General features: G+C 38.8%; 1 protein-coding gene across 1 annotated transcript; it reads left to right on the forward strand.

Moving 5' to 3' along the window:
• Nucleotides 1-1,562: 1,562 nt before the first annotated feature.
• Nucleotides 1,563-13,448, forward strand: CHMP2B (charged multivesicular body protein 2B). The gene is made up of 6 exons (XM_061988672.1): nt 1,563-1,705; nt 4,952-5,043; nt 7,915-8,109; nt 10,522-10,624; nt 11,343-11,449; nt 11,599-13,448. The coding sequence occupies exons 1-6, from the start codon at nt 1,672-1,674 to the stop codon at nt 11,710-11,712; spliced, it is 645 nt and encodes a 214-aa protein (XP_061844656.1). The 5' UTR covers nt 1,563-1,671; the 3' UTR covers nt 11,713-13,448.
• The last annotated feature ends 2,565 nt before the right edge of the window (nt 13,449-16,013 follow it).

A 16,013-nucleotide genomic window follows, 5' to 3' on the forward strand; every position in this document is an offset into this window, starting at 1 on the left:
AATTTAAGAGTACCCCATAGTTGAGCTGCCTGATGTCTCTCTCAAGGAAAGTGGGGAACTGAATCTAAATTATAAATGCTCTCCTCCCCTTCATCTGTGCGTTTTCAGAGCCAGGATTTTAGTGTTGCTTACTAACTCATCTCTAACTGATTTGACCTAAAAGACAGCACAGACATCCAGGAATGAACTGGCAAAGGGTCTTTTATTTAACTTACAGTGAATCACTAAACTTCCATAGTATTTATGTCATCACACATGATCTGGATTTCAGTGTAGCACAATCGGTGAAAAATAACTAAATGGCCATGTGAAAAACAATGAAAACTTGCTATTTGCAATAAAATGAGTATTTTCAGAAAAACAAGTAATATTGATACCAAATACAGGGGCTGCACCTTATTATGTCCACATATATCTTTGCCCTGCTATTGTAAAAATTGGTTTTCCATGCAAGGTTATAAAAGTGTGGTTTATTAGGGTGCTGCTACCATAAACCTACAGTTCTTCCTCTGGTTAAATTTATATCTAGCTATCAAAATGCATTACTACATTCCAGTAACTTGTTTTTCCTTGCAAATTAACATAAACCCCCACACTTCTCAAAGTAACTGAAGGTATATCTAGCTAGTATTCCAATAGCTCTGTAATTTCTACTATAGCTCCTTTTTTATTTCCTAAGGTCATACTGTGTGAGGAGGTAATTGCCAATGATGAAACCATAGCTACCTTATAAAATACCTTATTAAAAATTAAGGATTGCAATTAGACACTGAAAACCATGAAAATTATTATTCTTCTTCCCATAGTCTTACATCTTGTGCACCACAATAGCTGTGACCCTTGGACAAAGGCTTATCTGAGAAAATTAACGTGTCATCTGTTCCCTAGAAACAACAGTGGCTCAGGACGAGGGTCCGAAGCTGGGAGGGTCCTTCAAAAAAAAAAACCAAACTCAAGCCCAACCCCCAAGGTGTACTCGCAAAGGTTGCTGAAGGGCTGTACTTAACACACACTCTGTTCAGCAACCCTCGCGTTACAGCCCGGCCTTCCACGCATCACAGACAGAAAGAAACTCCACGCGTAGCTCATTGCGCCCAGATCCCTACAGCTGCCCGGCTGCCAGGTTGCGCGGGGGGAGGCAGCGAGCCCGGAAAGCGCTATGATTACGAATATAACTAAATTTTAATAATTAAAAACCTTCCTATGGAGCGAGCGGCTTCTCGAGCTCCCCTAATTCTGGGTCCCGGGCTCCCTGCCACCGGGCCGCACTGTCCTCCCGGCGCCCGGGAGAGCCTCGGAGCATCTGTCCCAAGGCTTGGGGTGACTGAGCCTATGCGCGGAGAGAAATCCGCAGAGAAGGGCTACCGCTGCCCCGTCACGTCCCAGACAGTGCCTGGCTCGGAGGGGGAAGCGACCTCTCAGCCTCCGTGCTGCAGCAGCCCCGGCGGACACCGCGGCTAGATCCACGGCTACCGCCCCGATCCACGGCTGCCGCGGGGTAGGCGGGGTCAGCGAGGCAGCCCGGCCCGGCCCCGGCCCGCCCCTCTCCGGCGGAGAGGCGGAGCCAGGCGGGGCTGCGTGGCCCGGCCGCTTCCTGGTCACCTGAAGAGGAGGCAGGAGCTTAGTGAGGGGGTGGTGGGGTGTTTGGTGGCTCCGGTTTTGGCTGCCGCCATGGCCTCGCTCTTCAAGAAGAAGACTGTGGACGGTGAGTGGGGTGTGAGGCCGCTGGCGCCCGAGGAAGGGCTCCGCCACCCGTCTGGCAGCTCGGGGGTGGCTGACTCCAGCCTCTATAGGGTCCCGGGCGCGGAGGTGGCCCCAGCCTGGGCTCGTAGGCAGCGGCAGCCGGGGGTTGGCGGCGACGCTTGTGGGGTGGCCTCGGGCCCTGTGTCCCGGCGGAGCAGGAACTCGTAGGGAGAGGAGAAGGCCACAGCCCGGCCGGGGTGACTCACCGACGGCCCTTGGGCCAGGCGGCGCAGCGGGAGAGTTCCTGGGCAGGGTCGGCTCCCTGGGACAGTGAATCAGGGGGCGGGGAGTCCCCGGGACATCAGGCCCCATGGGGCATCTCTGCCGGGGCGGAGTACGGTAGCCGGGCCCTGATGATCCTGGTCTATGGGTGAGGGACGAGAAGAAACGCCTCTCCTTGGCAGCGAGCGAACAAAACAGGCTCGCGAAGAGTTGCTGGAGCCGGGAAGGAACAGGGAGGCGAGCCTTGCGGGTCTGCGGGAGCCAGCACTCTGCGGCGAGATGTCAGCCGGGCAGCCGCTCCAGGGCCCAGAGCCGCTGGAGCTGCCGCTGAGCCGCCACCGCTTGGGCCCTGGGTGGTGTACGCGGGTCTTAAGACAAGTTGGGCTTGATGTTTTTGTTAGCCAGTCTGTCAACAAAACGCTCAAACTTACGCAGAAGTGATGATCTCTGAAATAAAGACAAAAAAGATCACTTACCTGGCAGTAGTCTTGTGAGCTAGGGGTAGCTCTCCAAATGGAAGTACCCCATGCACGGCTGTGGGGCAGAGGCTGCACAGGTGAGGTTGGCGAGCCTCAAAGCTGCCTGTCTGGCATCTCGAGTGCCTTGTGTCGAATCAGGTGGGTGCTCACTCAAAAATGGCTCTCCAAAAATGACGCTGTGCATCAACCAATTGTATATCACCATGGGAGAATACGTATGTTTCCCACTTGTTCTTTCCCATTTTTGGTGCAACACATGAGAGAGGAAGAAGGGGGAGATGATGCTAAGCTTCCCTGACCAAGGCAGATTGTAGGAGCCAGGTCAAGCTCTGCTGTGTCTCTCTTGTCCAACCTGTTTTAAGGAATGGAGGTGTTTCCTGCTTACCCTGGCATGCAAGGCGATGGTGTGACACATAGGATTATCTATCTGCAAAGGCTGTCTCAGGAATACCCTGTCATCTTCTGTCAAGCTGGAGTAAAGCTAGAAATTTGTATCTGTTATCACAGAGAAACAACAACCAAGTTTTCACCTTGGCCTTCGCTTGCAAAAACAAATGAAAGGGCCTGTAACTGCAGATAATTATTACTGTCAGTTTATTGCTATCCTTAGTTTCAGCTGTAAGATCAGAAACAACAGAAATAAGCATTGTGCTCACCCATATTTGTCTCTTTTAGTACACTTGTTTTTTCTTATTTTGAAGTCCCTGCTTCTCAAGATTTCTACACTAAAGCTTTTTGGTTTTTAATAGTTATTGTAGTTGGAAACGACAGTCTTATATGTAACTGTTAAACTCTTTCTTTCATTTTTGCAAGTGCAGCTGTGCAAGTAATATATATGTTTGTCTACCTTCAAAATTACTTGCCCATAGCATTGTTTTGAGGATAATTTTCACTGCTGCTTTGCTGCTGTGAAGAATGCAGTCTTATATTCCCTGTCATCTTTCAGCTCTTCATCGTTGTCTGTTGAAAAGTTTATATCTCCTGAAGATGCTTTTTGTGTAGTTCTTAGAGCAACAGTTACACTGTAAAAAACAAATCTCTTCTTCACAGAGTTTGTTTGGAATATGTATTTATTTGGTGAGAGAGTTTGGTATGTATGTCCTCTTTAAAACAGCACTGAAGGTTTGGGTTTTTTTTAGTCCAAACCCATTGTAGTTGAAATAATTTCAGCAGTGGATGTTTTACAGTGTTTCTTATTGTGGGAATGAAGAATGTCAATGCTGCTTTCTGTTTATTGAGAAATTGTCCCAAGCCTTAAAAATAATGAAAAGGATACTTTCTAGACTTTAGCTTTTGTGCCTTTATTTCTGTTGATAACTCTGCCTATTTATATGGATTTTTATGCAGTTCAAACTTTTTAAGTACAATAGCAGTGGCCTGCCATTATGTTACTTCTGTGGGTTAGAAGAAAGAGCTCTAAACAAAGTTTACATGACAATCTGCTCTTTTTAGACTCCCACTTAAAGTTTATCTAATGATGTATAGACACATACATTAGGAGTAGATGGATATTTTCCTAAAAGTACTAATTTCTTTCATCTATATAAATATATATATGTCATATATATCTATATAATATATCTATAAATGTCAGATGATGCTGAGTCAGATGCAAACCTCTCTACCTTTGTCCAGGTGAATCACACCTAAGCACACACTGTAAATTTTAACAGAAGTTAATTGCAACTAACATGATTGATGGATGCCTAGATTATAAATAAGACTTGCTTTAATAAGTGTCTGTTACAGGTAAATAACTTTTAAATAGTACAGTGGATGAAACTCCGATAAAGGATGACATGTTTCACCTGACAAGACAGTGTTCTAGCTTCTGCTGTCTTCATCAGTTGTCAGGAAACATAAATTTGTTATAAATGCCCCCACTTTCATATCTTAATCTTTTTAAGCATCTACTAAATCAAAAAGTTTGAACATTTGCTTTATAGTCTGATTTGAAGTTGGGCTGCTTAGATGTGGTACATTTGTGAACTAGAGTAATCTCCATTGAACCCAAGTAAGGACAGAGAAGAGCAGAATCCCTGACTTGCATGAACGAGTATCTTCACTGTTTTAACGGACTTGTGAACTCCTTAATTCCTCAGAGATTTCATATATGAAGTTTCTTCAGCAATCTACCTGTGGCAGTTGGGCCTGACTGAGGAGTAGTGGGCTCACAGTGCTGAGTTAGTGTTGGACTCAGAACTGTGTACCTAGCTCTTGCTGCCTAGTTAAGGCTTTTCCTATGGTTGTGGTGCAAAGAAATGTACTAGGTAAAATAGCCTTTTTGTTACAGGATATGGCCTCTGCTGCTGAAAAATGTCATATACCTAAAATTGTACTTTGCTTATATTTAATATTTTTGAAATGCTGACAATTCCATGTAGCTGACAGTTCCTTCTGAACAGAGGGAGGCTGCCAAACATACTGCGTGTCATCAGAATGCTTATCAGATAAAATGTTTATGTAGTATTGAAAACTTTTCCCAGCTATAAATATTTTCTTTCCAGATATAATAAAGGAGCAAAATCGAGAGTTAAGAGGTACACAGAGGACTATAACTAGAGATAGAGCAGCACTTGAAAAACAGGAAAAGCAACTGGTAAGTAGAACAAGAAACTTTATTTTAGTCTTCAAAAACAAACACATACCTCCAATATAACAGAAAATTTGCAAAGTGCTAAAGATACAACTCAATATATAATAATTGAACGCTGAAAAATATTATCTTCCCCTTTTTGACTTTTCAGTTATTAAAAATGTTGGAGAAAAAAAAAATACTATCTAAAAGTTAATTTCAGTCTTTAATGTAGGAAAAGCCTGAAAATAATATGTTTAGCTCAAATAACCACATTCATTTTTCCCTTCTGTTCTTAGCAGTCTCTATCCTTCAGAGTTTTTTTTCCTAATATGCCTGTAAATCAGTGGTCTTGTGTTTAAAAAAAACTAAAAGAAGTGTTGGTACTATCGTATGTTACCTTGATTCTCCAGAAGGAGACCATACTTCAAAAACTGTAGGGTATCGTGAATACTATACAGGGCTGTTATTTTCATTCATATAGAATTTCTCTAAAACTAGCTAATAATAGTAAAACTATTGGCCTAAAGTAAGATCTATTTAGAACTTAATGTGTGAGCTATCAAGTATTCAGTGAATGGATGCTGCACCTGTGTGGCAGTATAATTGGATAAATGGATGTGACAGATGGTGGGGTTTGATGCATGAAGGCATGCTCAGACTGTGGGAAAAGCTGCGCAAATCCAAACACTGTTTCAGTAGCTATTGAGGTGTTGTTTCATGGCAGCAGGTCTCATAAATACCAAGAACTGGGAATAACAAACTAAAAGAGGTCAGAAAAATGGTTTCTAGAAGCCTTGAATATGTAAGATGTAATAGGTTACTCACAGATCAAGCATTTTGCAGTGTGAAATATTCTAATTCGGGAAAAGCCTTAATTTTTGTGAATACTTATGTTGAAATTTTGATTACTTAGAGGAAATTGTTTCAGAAATGTTGACTATTTGAAGAGAAGAATGGAGAGGTGAAATGTGTCATTGAAGAAGTTAAATTTGCTGTTAGGTTGGTAGAATCAGTGGACAGTAAATACTAATTTTCAGAGTTCGATCAGGTGAAAAAGGACCAAGGGCTTGTCAATCAACCTCAGAACATTTTGTTATGTACTTTATTCAGAAAGACTTTTTTCCTTAACTATGAGGTACCACTTCAAGAAAACCTAGTTATGTTAATTCCATGTACAAAAATACCTGAAATACCAGACAGGTCTGTTTCAGTTCAGTAACCTCATATGACTGTCTGAATTTTGATGATTTTTTTTTTTTCAGAAGGACGTAACTGACTTTAATGAACTTGTCCCAAACATCTCAAAAACTAATATTGCAGCTCTTTATCCAAACTGTTCTTAATTAAGAGTAAAATCATCTACATCTTTGGTTTGATTTTAGCAGCTAGATTATGTGCTGTGATTTGGCAAGGTTTGGTATAGGTTTGCATTATGCTTTGAAAATCAGGTTATGAATGGTAGTTAGGTATTTAATCTCAGTGAGAAAATCCCTATTTTCAAACATTTGCTGTTACAACTAGGATGCAAAATACTCCCTCCTTTCCTTCACAATGCTTGAGGTATGAAAAAAGTAGGCAATATTTTGGGCATGCCATAAAAATTTGGTTTTCTGACCTCTGTGAGCTACTTGCAAAGAAGACAGTGTTACATCTATTTCAGGCCTATAATTTTGAGCAGTCTCATGCTCCTTATTTGCTGATCTGTACCCTCTTGGATTAAAAATAGTGCATATGACACAGCCTTTCACAAATTATAGATTTACAGAGATCCCTGTAGTAAACTTCACCATGATCTTTCCTAGGAGTAAAACCAATGCGGTGAGGCAGTTTACACTTGCCTTTCAACATGACTATTTTGCATATCCTGGTGACCAGAATTTACCTTTTCAATGCAACATATCTTCTTATAAGTGCAATATTCTGGACTCTCAGTGCACATAAGTAGTGTATTCCTGTAGCAAGTATATTCTCCTGAAGAATCACAGGAGAAAGTTGGTCTTTAAAGGCTGCTTTTGCTAGTGGTAAAGATCAAAGTGTACAATTGGACACAAAGAACTGAGATACTGTGGCAAGCCCTCCTTAAACAGACTGCAAATGAGAAATTAATTGAAAAGTGTGTTACCAAGTCAGAAGTTAAAAGGCATACTTTGAAAAATCCCAGTCGACAGGATTATTTGCGCCTAAATTTTTCATGATGCCTCTGGAATAAATAGCTTGCTGTTTCTCCTTGAATTGATGGACTGGAGTGTGCTTGGTTTAGGTTTTTTTTTTTTGTAAGATAGAATTGTCTGTCTTAAAGTTTAAGCACATGGTTTTGTAGACAAATTATACCACTTTCATTATGTGGGCAAACAGCCTATAATTATTGTTCATCTAATTTTATCTGCTTTTCTTGAGGTTGAAAAAGTGTTAAGAAGAATCTATGAAGTCCTCCTTTCTTCCGTTGTCAATGTGACTTGATTGCCCATTAATACAAGAAAACAAAGATTCATAGAGTTATGGCACTAATAGTTGACTGGCCATAGTAATTTCTTTACTACTTATGTTTGGGGTTTAAGTATTACTCTCTATCCAGATATGGAATTGAATGTGCACATATAAGTGAATGCATATATAAGTGAAGTGAATGCAGAAGTTGTACTTTTTTGGGAACTGTGTGCTACCATACTATAATTCAAATGTGTTGTGGCTTTTTTTTTTCCTTCTGGTCAAATCGTAACATCATTGCATTTATTTTGCTAAGTAGCCTTGGTAGAAAAGCAAGGAAGACTGTATCATTTTAAATGTCTTGAATCAAGAGAAATTGGAATTTAGTGATTAGTGTTAAGGCTTAGTTATGGCCTTTGTTCAAATGAAAATGCTGCAGCATTAATCTTATACTTCTTTTAACAGGAACTGGAAATAAAGAAAATGGCCAAGACTGGTAACAAAGAAGCCTGCAAAGTGCTGGCAAAACAGCTTGTGCAACTGCGGAAGCAAAAAAATCGAACGTACGCTGTTAGCTCTAAAGTCACATCCATGTCGACTCAAACAAAGGTCATGAACTCTCAGATGAAGATGGCGGGAGCTATGTCAACTACAGCAAAAGTAAGGCATTACTAAATCTTCTTTTACATTAAAATGCAGCTTACGGTCACGAAAGATGTTTTATTTGTCATATGATAATTGAAGGCATAAAACTCATTTGCTTAATACCCCAAAAAGTGTTGAGGGTAGGGAAAGTTGGGAAAGGCCATTTGATCAATCATTATGAAATTTTTGTCTACTCAGCCTAGCCAGTTAACAGCTAACCAAGCATATGTTCTTGGGCTAGACTTGTATCAAAAGTTTACATGATAAAAAAGAAACTCTAATGCCAATGGAAGAACTCTTAGTAGAGCAAAAAAACCCTAAACAGTCACAAGTAGTTTTTATCGGGAAAAAGTAAGGCATGCTTCATCTAAGAAATCAAGGCAATGTGTCACAGTAGCTTTGTGGCTTGTGTAAAAAGTAGATTATTGCTTCAGATCTTAGCTTCCTAAGGAAATCTAATCCAGAGTTCCCTGTCATTCTTTCTCTTCCTGCTCTAAGGAAACACTATCGTGTAAAGTTTTTTCACAGATCTCATCTCATAAGAGACTGAAGAAACTCAGTTATCTGAATTAATTCTGAACTTTCCCTGATTTCCCTGAATTGATAAATAGGGAGTTTGCTTTTGACGGGGAGAATTGCTCACTTGAGGTGTAGGAAACAAGTAGCATGCGTGATAGTAGTGAAGTTGTGCTTTTATCACAGTCCAAGTTAAATCCAGTTTCACACCAGTTAAACACAGTAAAGCAATGCAACTTAATGCAGAAAGTAGTTATTGCTACAGCTTTGCTGTCAGGTATCTTTTAAGAGTCCGTTGACAGGCATCAGCCGTTCAGTGATAGTTTGTGTCTCTGTAGCGGACTTTCCATCCTCCATGACAAATCCGCAAAGGTAGGCGAGTTTGTCTGACTGCACAACTGATTGAGGTCAAACGGCTTACTCAGTATTCCTGCAAGAGTGTTGCATGTGAGCAAGTTTTTTTGGTTTTTAATTATTACATGGTTGACTTGTTTTTATCTATGAGACGTCTTGGATCAAATTTCTGAAAACCAGAGTGTCGCTAGACTTAATTGTGAAGGTGAAGTCGGTAGAAAAAAACCCAAAATATTAAAACTCAAATTAACCAGCATCCAGAAAAGTTATTTTTTTGGAAACACAGCACAGTTTTTGTAACATTATTGGAGAGGAAGGTGTTGAATTCTTTTGGTCACATTTAAAGTGACTATTTCACATTGTCAATACAGGAAGCTTAAAAAAGAAAAGTATTCAGTAGTAGTATTAAGAATTCTTAAATCTCATATAACCATTAGTGAAAAAATATATGGAATCAGTTGACTCAAGCAAGACGAATGCATGGATGTGAACCTTTCAAAGTATTTCTTATATACTTTTTGGTATGTATGGCACTAATTTTGGACATAGTAAAGTCCAGTTAATAATTACCTGTTTCTTTTAATTATGTATCTGATCCTTATTTTCTGAAGATTTATAAACTCTGTATCAGTTCAGTGCAAATATTTTTGATGTCCATGTATAACTCTTGTAAAGGAATTATGAAGAACTAACTCCTTCTAAGTCCAGAACAACTCTTTGAATTCAAATGAAGTCACTGTGAACACAGTCTTTGAAATTCAAGTAACTTTAGAAGCATAATGCACTATCACTTTAAATAAAGTCAGACATGAAGGCAAAAGAGCTTCTATGGAGCCAGCAGCAGCTGTAGTAGCTTGATAGCATCCTTTTTAATTAACCAACTCTTTCATCTACTCAGATGGTTAAACTTTGTTTGAATTGCTCATATCTATATTTAGGTTTTGATGTCTCATGAGAGACGTACAGTAGCTTGCATCTTGGGAGGGAAGAAAGTATTAAATGTCAGTGCCTGAGAAGGCAGTGCTGCATGCTTGTAGTAAAGCAGGTGAAGTTTATTACATTGTCACAGAAAGATCTCTATAGAGGTTCACCCAAAGCTAGTATCTACTTACTGAATGCTTTCTTATTTGCCTTTGAGAAAAAAGTAAGTTTTCAATCAAATTATAACAAAGAAACAATTTCATTTAATGTCTGTCCTCTAGTGGCAGTTCAAATAAATGTTCCTTACTGAATAAAAAAACTGCAGCCATTTATCTCTTCAAAGTGCGTAGCTTGCAAGTTAGGAGATATTGTCCCATTCTTTTCATTTGAATCAAGCAAATGAGGGCAGGAAAAGGGTCATGGTGCAAGAAAGATATGCAATTTAAAAGCATATCTATTAGGGTAGTAGGTAGTGATATTTCTTAATTAGGGCAGATCTTTTGGGTATCTACAGTCCTCACAGGATGTAAAAAGATAAGGAAAAGAAACTTAGAATTAAGGGATTTTTTAATAGAAAATACTTCTTCCTTCTTAATGTATTTGTTGGTATTTATTAACATCTCATTGTATTAATAGACAATGCAAGCAGTTAATAAGAAAATGGATCCACAAAAGACTTTACAAACTATGCAGAACTTCCAGAAGGAAAACATGAAGATGGAAATGACTGAAGAAATGAGTAAGTTCTGCACTGCAGGGAACAGCTAGCTGCAGCTCACTCCTCTTGGAAGAGTAGAACCAGTCTAGAAATATTGATGCTTGATGTGGTTTTTTTTCTGCTATCAGCAAAAATGAAGAGCAAACTAAACAATGCATGTCTGAGCAGGGAGGCTGAGCCTTTTAAATCTTTTTGCACATGTTTACTGTCAACTAAATAATACCAAACTTTCTGGTGTTGCTAGCTCAGGCTCCCCCTTATCCTGATCCCTGCCATTGTGTTGGCTGTAGTAAGTATCGTGGAGTCAAAGCAATGTCGTTGAGCAAGGTGTGAACATCTCAGCTGCACAGAACTGTATTGTTGCAATTTATAAAATAGCTGAATAGTAACAATTTTGCAACTTAGTTGGAGAAAGGAGAGGAAAGGGATTTTTATGGAACTATAGAAGATATTTTTAAGAAGTGTTAAAATCTAGTAGGGATGGAGATGGAGCAATGGGAACCATATTGGTGAAACTAAACATTTTTATAAAAGTAGTCATGCTTTACCATGTCTAGCTGTGCTCATATGCTTTACAAGGCAGAGGTAAGAATATACAGGTGACTTCTGTTGGTATCTTGTACAGTGGCATTGCTATGACACGCTGGGAGGGTAGAAAGATGGTACTAGGTTATGTTAGTAAATTTTCTTGCTTAATGTATTGTGGATTTTTTTGTTTTTTTGTTTTTTTTCTTTTTAGTTAATGATACTCTGGATGATATTTTTGATGCTTCTGATGAAGAAGAAGAAAGCCAAGATATTGTTAACCAAGTCCTTGATGAGATAGGAATTGAAATCTCTGGAAAGGTATGGGTATTTTTATCCAGTTCATGTACTTCTTCCCCTTCATTCCCTATTTTCAGTTAGTTTATTCCTTTATTTTACAATTTTATGCTAGATGTTAGCTTGATATAACCTGTGTTATTTTGACTGAAAAAAGTTTTGTTGTCTTTTAGATGGCCAAAGCTCCATCAGCTGCCAGAGGCTTACCATCTGCATCAACATCAAAATCCACTACCATATCAGATGAAGAGATTGAACGACAGCTCAAAGCTTTGGGAGTTGATTAGCTTGGTAGCAATATACAGTCTGCCTTCTAATTACTCAGCTGCAGACAGATGTAAAAAGTGCAAATACTCCTTCAATGCTACTGATGTCTAGGAAAACTCTGAAGCTTCAGAAATGACAACTTGAAGTTGGTACTGGGGAAGAAGAAGGGGAGAATACTGTGAATCAGTTTACAGGGAGAAGTACACTTGATGTGCCCGTTGCCTGGAGTCTTTTTGAGCACTGGACCAACCAGAGATGTAATTCTATTGATGAATTCAATTATACTCGATCTGAACCTGTCCTCTGAATTCGAAGTTTTCTTCTAACTCAGTTCCTGATATATATTTTGAATTAGCTATTCTGTGGCTGGTGGTGATGCCTCCTAGGACAGCATCTATACAATATATATAATTTTAATTAAAATATTGCTGTAGAAAAAGTCTGTTATCTTAGCACAGGTGAAACTTCACCTTTGCTCTTAGTTGGGAACTATTTTCTTTTGATAGGAGACTTAAAAGTCTAGCAAATGTTGGCAGAAAGAAGCATTTTATGTATTTCTTTCAAGTTCCTGTAGTAACTTTGAGTTGATTAAATTATAGCTGGTCATTCTTTTTACTGAAAGGAAAGGATACACTCCTTGTGCAGTTAATTTTACTGGAAGAAGATCTAAATTTGTTAGTGAACTTTGCATGAAAGGCACTGATTGAACGCTATTGTACTGTAACATAGCTGGCATTAACAGAATTGCTGTGCCTTTATGTATATAAATCTTGGACCTTTGTGATTTTTTTTTTTTGCTTTTTCCAGATTGAGTCTTTGAAACTTTTAATTAAAATGGTTTCACCAAACACTAGGGTGAGACCTGTGTACACTTGATGGGACTCAGTGCAGAAGTTAGAAATGCACTTGTTGAGGAATGCACTTGCCTACTTGCAAAAAGGCCATTTGCCCAAAAAAACATTTGTATATATTTTGCAGTATCTCTTAATGGGAAATAACTGTGCTTAATTGTATTATTTACTAAGATGGAATTGATCACATTGATAAGCTAAATCTAAGTTTTAGTTTTGAGAACAATTTTGAATGATACCTGGTAATTACTTGTCTAAACACTATAGTAAAAGGATTCTGATTCTGTGAAGGTTTTTCTATGGTCTCTGAACTGCATCAGCGTGATTTCAGCTTTAAGTAGAAGGCATTGGGCTAATGAAATAAGAACTGTTGATATTTTAAATAGATTACAAAGTCTGAGAAAGCAGTTCCAAGTTTTGACTGGTGGTGTGAAGTCCCATAGCCCTTACCGGCAGGAGATGGTTTGCCCCTCGAGTTGTGCTGATGTAGTAGAGCTGTTCATTGAACAGAAACAAGAAAATCATATTGGCTTTAAAGAGAGACAAGCAAAATAACTCCCTGAAGTTAAACCAGGATTAACTGTGGAGGCCACAAATTTCGTACAGAGGCTTTGCTGCTAGAGAAAGGAAACTGTAACCTCTATGAGTCTACTGTTGTTGCACCATCTGCTCTTTGGGATTGAAGTCAGCAGAGAAAGAATAATCATAGGTGATCCTTCATCTATTTTTTGCCATAGAAATGCAGGTGTTCTTCCTCTTTGAAGGAAGTGATGGACAAACTATGAATCAGTGAGGTAGTGGGTAGGAATGTGTAAGTTTATATATTGCATATATCTGCTATGAAGTGAATTTTTTTTTTACAAGTTATTTTGTAAGAATCTAATAAAAGGCTTTTTATTCCACAATGGCTTTGTCCTCTGTAGGGTTAGTCTCAGACATCTGTCTCTTAGTGGGATTTCTTTGGACTCCCTGATAAATTTTCCTTTGATGTGAGCTATAAAGAAACATAGCATTTGTTGTAGTTGCTTGTAGGCCTTTGACTTAAACTTAGCATTTAGTAAAGACTCAATGAAATTTGCATTCCCTTCTGTCAGTAACTGAATGTCCAAGTACTGCTCTTAAGCGTTGAAAGAGAAAGCATAATGTGAAATTAGTTGGGTATAAAATGTTACTGATTGATTGTATTTTAATTGAGCATCAAGGCTTATGTCCTTTCTGGATGAAGTAGGTGCTTTATCCTTTTAATGATTATCAAAAATGGCCATAATGCCATTGTGAGTTCTTTATCTGCGGGGTCTTTGACAAACAGAAATAAAGGCATTGCTTTTTGGTGTTAGTAAGACTGATGAACCAGAGCTACAATCAACATCCATGTGGCATTTCTGTTAACAGTTACCTTCTAAATCCTGCCGTTCTAATCTATATAGAAATCTTTCAGTAGCAGACTGAAAAGTGTTGTAGGTTTGTTCATGTTTATCTCAATTATAATTAGTATATTGCAGCTGCCTATAACAAAATAGCATTCCCTACTTAGGAACAAATTCCTTTTAAGTCACTCTTAGCAGACTAAAAAAACTACCCCACTCAATCCTTAAACTCTTTCATCCTTGCTGACATCTTAATAGAAACTGAATCAGAAAGTACTCCATTCAAGAACAACAATGCAGTAGTGCACACATCTAAGAGTCACTCTGCTGATACTGATGAGAGTTCCATCTCACTCAGAATCCTAGTCCACAAATGCCCATAAGCAATGCCCAGGAAGACACGAGAATAAGATGAATGTAGATGACACTTCCCCCTCTAATACTCTTCCAACTTATGTTTTCAGAGCCATATGTAAGTTCCTGTGCACACAACAGCTTTGAGTGGCTTTCTTGCCTGTGAACTTATCTATATAAATAAACTTCCAGGACCCATGTTTTTTTAGTAGAGGAGTTACACAGATTTTTTTTTTTCCCCACTGCGTTAAGAACCACCACTTTTATTTTTTTCTGAAGCTTCTTTCCAACTTCCCATGTTTACTTGTTCTTACATTAGACGAGACAGTGAACAGCATGCCTCTATCCAGGCTTTCAATACAGCTCATAATTCAGTAGACCTCTCTAACACTCAGTGTGCACGCATCAAATCTAGAAGAGAGACAGCAGCTTAAATAGTTTTTCCTATCAGCTTTGCTCATCAGCTTTGCCTGCATAGGGGCATTTTCTAGGTCTGTTGTATCCTTTTGGTGAGGGGGCCAAAACAGCAAATGGTACTTCAGAGACAGGTGAACCACAGATTTGTACGTTGTCATAATGTCTTGTTTTGCTGTCTATTCTAGTTTTAACATCCTGCCTCAATTTACCAGGGGACAAGTAAGAGCAAGAAAAACCCCACAACCATCTCAAAGAAAAAAATAGCACAGCCCTTGTCAGTCAAGAGGCCAACTAACCTTTTACTGGCACGTTTATAAAGCTATCCCTCAGAAGTTTTCTAGGGGCTTTTCCCCAATCAAAAGTGATTGATGTCAATTATCAAGTAAGTTGTTCCTACAGGATAAAAAATGAATTGCCACTTCTCTAAGTCTAATGGCTGCAGCTGCAGCATATTAAATGAATTTCATCCAGCTTTTTGGTTTTTTTTTTCTTTAAACAATTCCACTCTTAATTTGTTTGTATTTCTGTGGCAACAACTAGATGTGTTTAAATGGTGGGTGCATCCTTCTCTTAGCCCTTTGTCATTCTTTTGCAAGAATATGGCTATGTCACCTTTCATTTTATGTTGCTATTCCTCTGCAATTAGCCTTCACTTGTGAGACTTTTTAAGACCAGACGTCACAATGTTACAGTAGGTCTGCTCTTGAATTAACTATGCCAACCTGCTAAAACAAATAAGCACACCAGTAAGATACACAACTAAAAAAAGTAGATGACCAAAACAGAACTACAAACTTTTACCTGGAATACCAGATGTATGAGAATAATTTATTGGATGGAGGATGTGATAAATAGAGACTTGTAGCATTTATAGGAAGCCTTTAATAATTATGAAAATAATTCAGAATATAAATAAAAGTTAAATGTATCTGACAATAGTTCCAACATACATAACATTAGATCACACGAAAGGTACACAGATGCATGCCACCACCTTCACTGAGTGCACTTCTCAGCTTTATTTATCTTTCATGCTTTTGGAACATGATCTGTTGATACACATGTTGTGGATAAAGGCTAAAGCTTAGTCTTTCTCTGCTGTAGTGGGTGAGCTATCCTAGACATGAGAACAGCCTGAAGTGAAAACATAGCTTAATTTCTCCCTTTTCAGTTTTCTGCTAATAAAGAGCTTATAGCAATGCATTCATCCATAAAAATGCATATTTTAAAATGCAGGAGCCTGATTTCCATAGCTGAGCATGACTATGGTCACTGTAATAGCTATCAGAGATAATTTAATGTACACTAGAGAGAGAGCACTTAACTTGTACA

The sequence above is a fragment of the Colius striatus genome, chromosome 1 (assembly GCF_028858725.1).
Source record: "Colius striatus isolate bColStr4 chromosome 1, bColStr4.1.hap1, whole genome shotgun sequence".
Lineage (NCBI taxonomy): Eukaryota > Metazoa > Chordata > Aves > Coliiformes > Coliidae > Colius > Colius striatus.

Coding starts and splice junctions, on each gene's coding strand:
- CHMP2B (XM_061988672.1), top strand. CDS start 1,672: ATGGCCTCGCTCTTCAAGAAGAAGACTGTGGACG. Junction 1,706..4,951: donor CAAGAAGAAGACTGTGGACG/GTGAGTGGGGTG, acceptor TTTTCTTTCCAG/ATATAATAAAGGAGCAAAAT. Junction 5,044..7,914: donor AAAAACAGGAAAAGCAACTG/GTAAGTAGAACA, acceptor TTCTTTTAACAG/GAACTGGAAATAAAGAAAAT.